The 10093-nt window shown below is 56.0% G+C and overlaps 2 protein-coding genes across 3 annotated transcripts; both read right to left on the bottom strand.

Moving 5' to 3' along the window:
* Positions 1–75: 75 nt before the first annotated feature.
* Positions 76–3251, bottom strand: IQCC (IQ motif containing C). The gene is made up of 5 exons (XM_030823308.1): positions 3008–3251; positions 2436–2579; positions 1983–2235; positions 1623–1741; positions 76–1503 (listed from the first exon to the last, which is right to left on the bottom strand). Exons 1-5 carry the CDS (start codon positions 3047–3049, stop codon positions 685–687), a joined length of 1377 nt encoding a protein of 458 aa, XP_030679168.1. The 5' UTR covers positions 3050–3251; the 3' UTR covers positions 76–684.
* Positions 3252–3353: 102 nt separating this feature from the next.
* CCDC28B (coiled-coil domain containing 28B) lies at positions 3354–8333 on the bottom strand. 2 transcript variants are annotated; one of them, XM_003276359.1, is made up of 6 exons: positions 8010–8333; positions 6623–6809; positions 4688–4854; positions 4362–4555; positions 4121–4143; positions 3354–3550 (listed from the first exon to the last, which is right to left on the bottom strand). In XM_003276359.1, the coding sequence occupies exons 2-6, from the start codon at positions 6784–6786 to the stop codon at positions 3496–3498; spliced, it is 603 nt and encodes a 200-aa protein (XP_003276407.1). In that variant the 5' UTR covers positions 6787–6809; positions 8010–8333; the 3' UTR covers positions 3354–3495. The 2 variants fall into 2 exon arrangements, with proteins under 2 accessions (XP_003276407.1, XP_012366686.1); XM_012511232.2 differs by having other exon boundaries at positions 3357–4143.
* Positions 8334–10093: the final 1760 nt, after the last annotated feature.

Here is a 10093-nt window from a genome sequence, read left to right as displayed (position 1 = left end):
CCCATGCCAGTAGGAAGTGAACGGCAGGGCCCAGAGTCTGTCCTGGCCAGAAGCAGAAGATGAAAGCAGCCAGGCTCAGAATCTAAGAAAAACCTTTATTCCCAACAGGCCTCTCATTCCACTTCCCCCAGGTAACTCCTTAGCCACAAATTTGTTTTGTTTTTTGAGACTGTCTCGCTCTGTAGCCCAGGCTGGAGTGCAGTGGCATCATCTTGGCTCACTGCAACCTCCATCTCCTGGGTTCAAGCGATTCTCCTGCCTCAGCCTCCCGAGTAGCTGGGACTACAGGCATGCACCACCACGCCCGGCTAATTTTTATATTTTTAGTTGAGATGGGGTTTCATTTCACCATGTTGGTCAGGCTGGTCTCAAACTTCTGACCTCAGGTGATCCACTCACCTTGGCCTCCCAAAATGCTGGGATTATAGGTGTGAGCCACTGCATCTGGCCCCTTATCCACAAATTTGGATTGAGCCACAGGCAGAGGATTGAAAGCGTGTCCTTCCTCCTTCCCTATACTCATGCCAGCTCTCTGCTCCAGCTTCTCTTGGCCCCACTAGCCACCAATGGCCAGGGGCAGGAGCAGAAGCCAGAGCTGGTCAGGGAGGTAGGATGAGGTCTTGTCTCACTGCCCTTTCATAGCGTTCCCCTTTGGAACTTGATCCTCTCCTGGCTTCCTGGGGTCTAGCCAGGTAGTCCTGTTTGTTCCTCTCCTGTACAGCCTGCCGCTATAGAAGACAAGATCTCAGGTGACTTTGATCTCCATGGTATAGTCCTCTGGCTTTTCCGTCCTTCATGACTAGGCTCATTGGAGGTTCCATCTCTGGAGCTTCTATCAGTGGGGGCCTGGCCTTTGGGTGGTTTAGTCCTCCAGAGATGGAGGACACTGTGCTCTGGCCCCGCCAAGGTACCATCCCAGATGATGTGGTCCTCTGAGAGGCCCAACTCTTGTGTCCTGGCTGTTCGGCAGTCAGGCTCTTTGTGGTTTAGTTTTCTGGGAGATATCTTAATATGTGAGTCCTCATAGAGTGCAGACAGCTGTGTTCTGGACTTCCTGGGACAATGGTCCCTAGGTTTTAAGCCTCTGGGGGTCTGGTCTTCCAGGATTTTCATCTGCAGCAGGCAGGTCCCTCCAAAGGTCTGTCTTCCATCGACTGGCCCTTTGGTGAGCCTGTCCCCCAAGGCCTGGCTGTTTGATGGTATAGACAATGGTGGCCCAGACTTGCTGTAGCATGGTTCTCTGCACTTAGCCCCAGCAATGTTTTTTTGTGTAGTGGCCAAACTTCCTGGGGATCTGTGGGGTGATCTGACCCTGTGACAGGAGTCATCCTCCTGTTCTACCTGTCCAGTGGTCCCGTCTCTGTAGGACTGGTCCTCCAGTGGTGCACTTGGTTGTGACTGGTCCCTCTCACAGGCCTGTTCCCCATGTTCAAGGCACACATGGGGTTCCTCTCTGATCGGGCCTGCCTCTGGGGATCTCAGTGTTTGTTTGAGAAGTAGGTACTGTTGGGGGAGAGAACATACATTGTACCAAGCAGGCCTGCTTGGGCATGGCAGGAGGTCTCTCCCTAACCCCCACCCTTGACCCTAAATGTTCAGAAAGAGTTCCAGGTTAGTGTTACCTCCTTACGGCTATTGATGGCCTGTTGCAGCCACAGCAATTCCATGGCCAAGTGGCTGCGGTGGTACTGAAGCTCTTGAAGCTGAGGTTGGCTGTGGGGCAGTCTTTGATCTGTGGCTTCTGTGAAGGAGGGAAGAAAGGAAGGAGAAAACCTTGAGGGACCAGACCCTGGGAAATGGCCTAGCCTTAGACTTTGGAAACTCCCTCCCCACCACTGCCCAACCATGTGGTGGCCCTATCCCAGCAGAGGGAAGGCGGGAAAGGGATGCAGCTTATCTAGCGCAAGCCTTTCACTCTTCAGATGTGGGGGCAGAGGCACAGTGAGGGTCAGGGGCTTGCCCTGATCTTGGCAGAGAGGTACCTGGATTCTCCATCCTTGTCGTGTCTCTGGTCTCCTCTTGGCTGGGTTTCCTGTTCTGCTCCATCTGAAGCCAGGAGCTGTGATCTCTGCAGAGGTTTCCTTGATTTGCTGAGCTCTCTCCTGACTTCTTCAGCACCATCTCCTCCCAGGTGGCCTCTCCCTCAGACTCTTCACATGGGAAGTGGTTCCACAGCCCCTGCTCTGGATTTGCTACCCTGTCTCCTGCTTTCCAGGTCTGGTGGGATTTTGCCTTCTGAGAAACAAGAGAGATGTGACAGCCCCAGGGCTAAACCCTTCCAAGTATCTGGGCACCATGATCTAGCAGACAAGTTGGTGAGGGTTAAGGAGGAGGTGAGTCTACTGCCTCTTCCAGTGAGAAAAGCTTGTCACCGGGAAGGGTGGGTTCCACCCTGCTCAGGTCCCTCCTTCCCTTCTCTTCTAGGTGTGTTCTACCTCTGGGAGGAATCGCGGCCTGGGAATGCGGCCCTCGGTCCACTGAAGCGTGCCCAGGTCGCCCTCGACCTCTCGTACAATCGCCTCATACTCAGCTCGCAGGCTCTGGAACTGGCGTCGGACCAAGAAGCCCCGGACGCAGGCCTGGTATGGAGAACGAGAGGAAAGAAGTCCCGTATCGCGGTAAGAGAAGGGGCCTCTCGGGGGACTGTCCTGGAGACGTCGTCCCGGCGAATGCAAGAGGGGACCCGACGGCGGGGAAAGGATAGGTGGGCCGTGCGCTAGGGCTCCAGGGGGCTCGAGGGACGATGCCGGACTGGATGCCCCTCCTCGCCTTAAGGCTCTTCCCGTTTTCCCGATCCCGCGCGAGCGTGTGGTGGGAGTGGGGGTGCGCAGGCAGGGAGTCCGTGGGTCCCAGCTTTCCTGAGCGCGGCTGGGGACAGCCGGTGTCTCCAGGGTTGGCGCGCGGTTAGGGGACTGAACCTGGTAGCATCTCGCTGGGAGGTCCAGGTACGAGACCCCATGATTTCCCTAAGGGAAAAATCCCGTGAACCCCGCGCCCGCCCCCGCACCTGCAAGGCAGACACCTTCCGAACCAGCAGCTCCGGCTCCATGGGCGCCAACGGCCAGGCCGGCCCGCGCGCCTGCCAAGTACGTCATTGGTCGGCGACGCTCCTGAGCGTGCGCGGGCGTGAGCGCTGCCCCCGCCGTTCCCACGGCAACCTCCTACCGTCCAGCGCAGAGGCGTCCTCGCGACAGGCGTACCTGCGGCTCCCCAGCCCCCGACTCCCGTCCCACAGCCGCAAGGGGCCCTCCAGTCCCGCAGGCGGGACCTCCATAGCCGAAGGCTCGCGGCGCTGCTCTGTCTCCGCGGAGGCCGGGAGGAAAGGCGCCAGGAGAGGAAGTAGGACACGGAGCCGCTTGCTTGCTTTCTGGTTTAATTCCATTCAACGCCCCCCTCCCCCATAGCACCTGGGGGGCCGCGGAACACCCGCCCGAGTCCGTAAAAAGTCACAGTTTGAAGAGAATGAGAGGGGCAGTGTGGGCCTGCGTGGGACACCTACGCAGCGGACTGCTCCTCAGGCTCGGCGTTCTCGGCCAGGTGCAGCTTCTGGCTGTGCCCGTCAAGGATCGTGGCGCTTTGGACCAGTCCTTCCTCTCGCCCTGGTCTCCCATCCTGCACGGGTTTAGTTCCCTCACCTGTGCAAAGGGCCGGGGACGAGGGTCTCGGGCCGTCTGTGGACTGAGGTTGCAGTCCCCGCCTGCCCTCTCTCACCCCCTCTCTCTTCATCCAGATCGTGCAGGTCAGACACACTGGGGTGTGTGCGCGCGCACTCGCACTGTTTCTGACCGAGGACCAGGTGAGGTGGTAGTGTAAATTAGTAAAAATAATTGTTCAATGCTGAAAGGATAGGAGGACATCGGACAAGCTTTGTGATGATTGATGTCAGCTGGAGTACTCACAAAGATTTTGATCAGTAGTAAAACATTCCCTACAACCACTTTTCTTCTAATTTTGGGGAAATTCTAAATTCCCGTACCTGGGTTTGGGCAGTCTGTGGCTAAATCTGACAGGACTGCAAGAGGTGGGGAAGTTGGCTGTGTGTGAATACTGGAGAGCTGGGGAGGAGGAAACTAACCTCTCAGGAACACACACACATAGACGGGTTCCTTGGAAAGGATACATCGAATTACTCAGGTCTTCCAGCTGTCAACAAAGAGAAAAAGGGAGGCTTCTGTTGGGAGGGGAACCAGGCCAAATCCCCAGTGCTCTGGGGGCTATCTGCTGGGGAGGTTGAGGGGCCCAGAGCTCTTGGATCCATGCACTCCCACCTTTTCACCCAGGGCCCAGGAATGGCTTTGGGAGTATGTACCTCCTCCACCCCTGGTGCCCCCAGGAACCAAAGCACCCAGACATGAACCCACGTTGCTAAGCAGCTGGTCGAGGTTACGGTCAGCCATCGTCTTCTTCTGCTCCTCTGGCAGCCCCTCAGTGACCCCATCCTCTTCCTCTTCATCGTCGTCCTCCTCCCCACACACGTCCAGGCTGAAGTGCAGCCGGGCTAGCTTCTCCTGCATCTCCCGAACGTGCTCCAGCTGCTCAAAGGAGCATTCCTTCCCTGGAATGAAGCCCTTGTCTGAATCCTGGGAAAGAGTCCTGGAACCCTGGAACCTTGGTCCTAGCCATGCCCCATGGACCGGGACCTCCAGCCCCATCCACACACCCACAGAAACTAGCCCCCAGGACTCACCGAAGGCCTGCAGCCGGCCGGAGTGGAAATCATTGAGCAGGTTCAGGAGTCCCCCCTCCATCTCATAGACATCAGTCACCTCGGTCAGGAAGGAGTGCTGCAGGGGCGTGCCTGCAGAGCCGCTTCCACCTCCAGCCAGGACTGGGCGGCACTTCTCCTTGCCTACTCTGGGTGGGGTGGACATGACCATGATCACAGGGTAGGGGGCAGTCAGGCATCTCCTGATCTTTTGTGCCATCTGCCTATGCACCAATTTATCTGTCTATCTGCACTAACTCATCTGCCCATCTACTCACTAGCATAAATGGGTAAGTTTATGGTTCCCCTTGGGCACTGGGAAGGGGTGAGGAGGCGTGAAGAGGTCAAAAAGAAGTCTTTTCTGCTAATAACACAGCCAGAGCAGTGCGTGACAGGGGGTCCCTGGGTTCCTGTCTTGAGTGCCTCACTCACTTGTTTTATGACCCTGAATGAGTCACTTATCCTCCCTAGTCTTCAGTGTATATAGAGACAGCTACTCCCTTATTGCCACCAGGGCTATCTTACCTCCTCCCAAAATATCTTTCTGCCCCTCTTCTTTCTTTTTTGTTTTTTGAGACAGAGTCTCGCTCTGTTGCCCAGGCTGGAGTGCAGTGGCATGATCTCGGCTCACTGCAAACTCACCTCCTGGGTTCAAGTGATTCTCTTGCCTCAGCCTCCCAAGTTACTGGGATTATAGGCGCCTGCCACTATGCCCTGCTAATTTTTTTTTATTTTTAGTAGAGATGGGTTTTCACTGTGTTGGCCAGGCTGGTCTTGAACTCCTGACCTCAGGTCATCTGCCTGCCTTGGCCTCCCAAAGTGCTAGGATTACAGGCGTGAGCCACCGCCCCTAGCCCTCTTCTTTTTTTTAATTAAAAAAAATTTTTTTTTGTTTGAGACAGTGTCTCACTGTCACACAGGCTGGAGTGCAGTGGCACAATCTCGGTTCACTGCAACCTCTGCCTTCTGGGTTCAAGCGATTCTCGTGCCTCAGCCTCCCAAGTTGCTGGGATTATAGGCGCCCACCACCACGCCCGGCTAATTTTTGTATTTTTAATAGAGATTAAGTTTCACCATGTTGACCAAGCTGGTCTCAAACTCCTGACCTCAGGTGATCTGCCTGCCTCAGCCTCCCCAAGTGCTGGGATTATAGGCGTGAGCCACCATGCCCAGCCAACCCTCTTCTATTTAAAAACCTTTAAACAAAAACAAAAATACATAGAAAACAAAGCCAAACCAATAAACCAAAACTGTCTTAAAATTTCCACTGCTCTCAGGATAAAATTGAATGCCCCTGCCAGCCTGGCCCTCCTGCCTTCCCAGTTGCCTTTCCTGCTACTCTCCCCACAGCCTTGAGCTTCATGCCCCTTAGGCAAGTGGTGTGCAAAACCACAGGGAAACATAGTCTTATTTGGAACGACTGGAGAAAGAATACATTGTATTTAGTGGGGAACAAACATGGACACATCATAAGGCAGCATGCAAACTCCCAATCATAAAAAAAATTCAACAGAGAATTCAAATTGTGCCCCCAGGTATTCCCTCACCATTTCCTGTCCCCTGATACTCCAGGGCCCCCAAACCACCTGTGGTTCTTGAAACCTTTCAGGTAATAGCTTTCTTCCATATTTATACCAGGTAAGCCTCTCAGCGTGGAACATTCACTTTCCGGCAGAGTTGCTCACTCCCTCTGAGGCGCATCCTCATGCTGTGTGATCCCAGTGACCCACCTGGCCTTTTTGCCACACAGTTGAGGGTAGGGACTGGGTCTGAGTGAGCTCTGAGTTCTCGGGGGCCTGCTCCAGAAAGGCATCAATTATTGCTTAGGAACTAAAGGCGGAGGCCCCCCTTGCCTTCCTCTCTACAGTGCAACCCAGAGGTGGGGTCCATCCTCCTTTCCTTCCCTTCTGTACCCACCTCTTGAACTTGGCCCGCTGCTTGGGGGATGGCAGATGAGGAAGTCCTAGGGCCAAGGAGCCGCTGTGGCTGGTAGGCACAGGGACCCTCCGTAGTGTGCCTGGGGCCTGGGCTGGCTGGGCCAGGCAGGGCTTGGGACTCCGTTTCTTCTTTTTGTCATCCATTGGGCGCTGGCTGGGCCTCAGGCCTAGGAGGGAAGCAATGCCACAAAGATAGCCAGGGGCAAAGTTAGCCCTTCACCCAGAAATCCCTGAGAGCTGCACCAAGGAAGGGCCCTGGCACCTTCCACCTGGTCCCCTCATCTGTACAGTAGGGGCAGAGCCAGATACCAGTGTTTGCTGCTGGGATCGTGGATGTACACTTGAAGGACCTTCTAAGGCCCACCCTAATTCCCCTTCTGCCTGAAAACCTAGGCCCTTCCTGAAAGGGTGGGACCAGACATAATTATCTCGGCGCTACTGGGGCTTCCTGTCCCCGTGGCTGGGGGACGGGGCTGGCAGAGGAAATGTGGTGGGAGACAGGACGGAGGTGAGCTGCAGAAGCCCAGCCGAAGATTAGGGGTGTCTTAACTAGGCCCTATTCTGTTTATCAGTGGCCTAAGCAGATGCTAACAAACCCTGTCAGCATGGGAGGGGGACAAGGTGCAGGCGGGGGCGCCTGGGAAGGCCCCAGGGTGTGGGTAATTGTAGGAGAAGCCGCGGCACACAGGGCAGGGTTCATTGTGGGTTTCCCCCACATAGACACCGGCATCCCTCCACTTCCACCGACCCCCAACTGAAAACATTAGGGATTCCCTATAGGTCCCCCCGGGTGTGCTTCCAGCTGCTTCATTTTTCCCAGTTGGAAAGTCCCTGCTGGGCTTCAGCTGCAGCCAGGGTGGGCTGGGTGGTCGGCCGCTGGCTGCCTGGGCCTCCGACAAAGGCTGCGCCTGTGGCTGGGCTGCTCCTCGGTCCCCGGTCCAGCCGCGCCCCCCAAGCCTCTGGTCGGCTGGGGTTCCCTCCTCTGGGGGTCTCATTCCAGGCTGCTGCTACCGAGCCTAACTTCGAATTCTGGGACTGGGGGTTTGGGGGGGTGGGTGGCGCTTAAGCATTTACACTGGCACATAGCTGGCTGGCGCCGACGGGGTCTACGGGTGTGGGGAGGGGAGATAGCGCATCCTCTGTCTCTCCGTGCAGCAGCTTGACCCAATTAGGGACTTGATGGAAGAACTGGAGCCGAAGCCTGTGCTCCGCAGGAGCTGCTGGGGCGACCGGGGATCTATTTCCCACGCCCGGGCTCCAAAGCCATGTGCCAAACTCATCGCTCAGCTCCGGAGCCGCGCTCAAAGACAGAGCGTCAGACCCGCGTCATTCCGCCCCCGCCCTCACTCCCTCAGGGGGCTACTGACCTGGAGGTTTGGGGTCTCGAGTGATGCTTCGGTGCAAGTTCCCTCCGCCCTCCGCCCTCTCCTCCCGGGAACACCACCGGGTGAAAGCTAAGCTGGAGGGAGTTCATTTGCATTTAAAGAGAAAGTGACCTTCTCCTTAGCTCGGAGGGGTGAGAAGGGAGGAGCATCCCCGCGTATGCTAAGCCGTTCCTCTCACTCGACCTCACCTCCCCGCCTGAACCTAGGGGACCCTGTTGGTTGTGTGATGTCTATTTTAAAAAGATTTTCCCTTTCCTGGCAGTTTCAGAGAGAAGCTACAGTTCCTTACAAAATGGTGGTGGCTTTGTCAGAAAGGGGGTGGGGCGGGGGAGAGGAGAGACAGAGAGAGTGAGTGAGAGAATGTAAGCACAGAAGCAGCACAAGCAGCAACAGCAGCAGCATCAGGAAGACACTTCAAGCAAAGACGGCCATCAATGGAGTGAGTCCAGTGCCCTATTGAGCACTTTACATACATTTCATCCCCATAAAGACCCTTAAGGAAGATACCAGTGTCATTCCCCATTTTACTGAAAGTAAGCAACAGTCTTTTGAGGGCAAAACCCCTCTCCCTACAATGCCAGACAGTTTTCTCTGGTAAGTAGTGGCGGCTGTATTTTGCCGCAGATGAAGTGACAGGAGTCCTCGCCACCCCCCAGGCCTAGGAGACAGGTGTGGGGAGCACCAGGTCATAGGGAAGACCACGCGATTCCCTGGCACCTGACTCCAGTCCTCAGGGAAGCCTGAGCGCCTGATGGAGGCTGACCCAGTGTGACTGCTGCTGCCTGCAGCCAGATCAATGGGGGCAGCTATTTAAAGCCCTGGCAGAGGCTCCTGGCGCAGGTCCCCAGAACGGCATCTGATACAACAGGAGAGAGGCTTATGTTTGGCCAGGCGGCTCAGCAGGCTCAAGTGAGCTGGCCCAGGGCAGTGCACACAGCCACCCAGCCCGCCTTCCCCGTCCCCGGGCAGGAGTGGCTTCCTGGGGTTGGGCCTCTGGCTGATGTGGGGAGCCATGGGCACTGCTCCTGAGGGCGCCTGCTCAGGGCTTCTTCCTGGGTACTTCAAACACTCAGAACACTCCACAAGGGGAGAGAGTAATTCTGAACTTTTTCAATAACCAGGGGCCCAGACTGGGGACAACAGAAATCCCTCTCCTTCCCCACCCGAGCTGCTAGAGTACACAATGGTAATGCTGCTGACAGAGGGAGCACCCCTGTGGTTCCCATCCTCAGCTGCTTCACTGGGGGGTCAGAAACCTCATTCTTCTCAGATCTGCTTTGCTTGGAATCTCCAAGTTGGGGCAGCACCCCCTACACCCTCCAGATGATCTGCGACTAGAAATGACATGGCCGGCACAGAAAACATGTATCGGGTCCCAGCTAGAAGGGTCAGAGGCTCTGCTGGGACTGTCACAGCCAGTGTGGACACATCTATTTGTGCAGGCCTGGAGGGAAGGGCAGGTGGGTCATCTTTGCCATTTCCTGGGCATTCAGCACATACCATCCTTTGTGCCCGACCAACCCAGGACCCAGAGAGAACAGGGTGCTGGGTGAGGCCACCAGCAGAATGTCTCCCACATAGGAGTCCCAGGCTTGAGGTGGGTAAATGGGGGGTGTAAAAACTGAACAGACAATGTGCTCTCCTTAAGGAATGCATACAATTAGAGGCCCCTGTGCATTCCCTTGGGCAGGCCAGGGCTATAGGAGCCTACCCACAGCACAGACCCAAATAGCAGTGATGAGTGTCCACCCCTCTTAACCTGGGCCTCAAATGGCCTATGCCTGGCTCTATGCCTTTTGCCTTACTCCTGGAACCTATCAATTTCCTATTGAAACACCTTCAGTTGCCCCCCTCCCCCCGCCTTCTGGATTCTAGCCCACATTCCTCAACCTGGTACCCAGACTCTGGGCCCAGCCTCACCCCCTCTCCCAGTCCCATGCACCTGCTTCCCAGCTGTACCATTTCATCACTAAATGACGTTAATCTCCTACCTGCCCTTTGGTTCAGGTATCACCCCCTCCCCTTGCTAAAGGGGGCAGGGGCCTCCTCTCTGCTCTCAGCACCAT

This window comes from Nomascus leucogenys, chromosome 12, assembly GCF_006542625.1.
Source record: "Nomascus leucogenys isolate Asia chromosome 12, Asia_NLE_v1, whole genome shotgun sequence".
In the NCBI taxonomy this organism is placed as follows: domain Eukaryota; kingdom Metazoa; phylum Chordata; class Mammalia; order Primates; family Hylobatidae; genus Nomascus; species Nomascus leucogenys.
This window is presented reverse-complemented; position numbering and strand designations above follow the sequence as displayed.

Coding starts and splice junctions, on each gene's coding strand:
- IQCC (XM_030823308.1), bottom strand. CDS start 3,049: ATGGAGCCGGAGCTGCTGGTTCGGAAGGTGTCTGCCTTGCAG. Junction 2,580..3,007: donor GGAAGGTGTCTGCCTTGCAG/GTGCGGGGGCGG, acceptor TCTCCATACCAG/GCCTGCGTCCGGGGCTTCTT. Junction 1,742..1,982: donor GACAAGGATGGAGAATCCAG/GTACCTCTCTGC, acceptor CCTCCTTCACAG/AAGCCACAGATCAAAGACTG.
- CCDC28B (XM_012511232.2), bottom strand. CDS start 6,786: ATGGATGACAAAAAGAAGAAACGGAGTCCCAAGCCCTGCCTGGCCCAG. Junction 4,855..6,622: donor CAGCGGGCCAAGTTCAAGAG/GTGGGTACAGAA, acceptor CACCCCACCCAG/AGTAGGCAAGGAGAAGTGCC. Junction 4,556..4,687: donor CGGCCGGCTGCAGGCCTTCG/GTGAGTCCTGGG, acceptor GCTTCATTCCAG/GGAAGGAATGCTCCTTTGAG.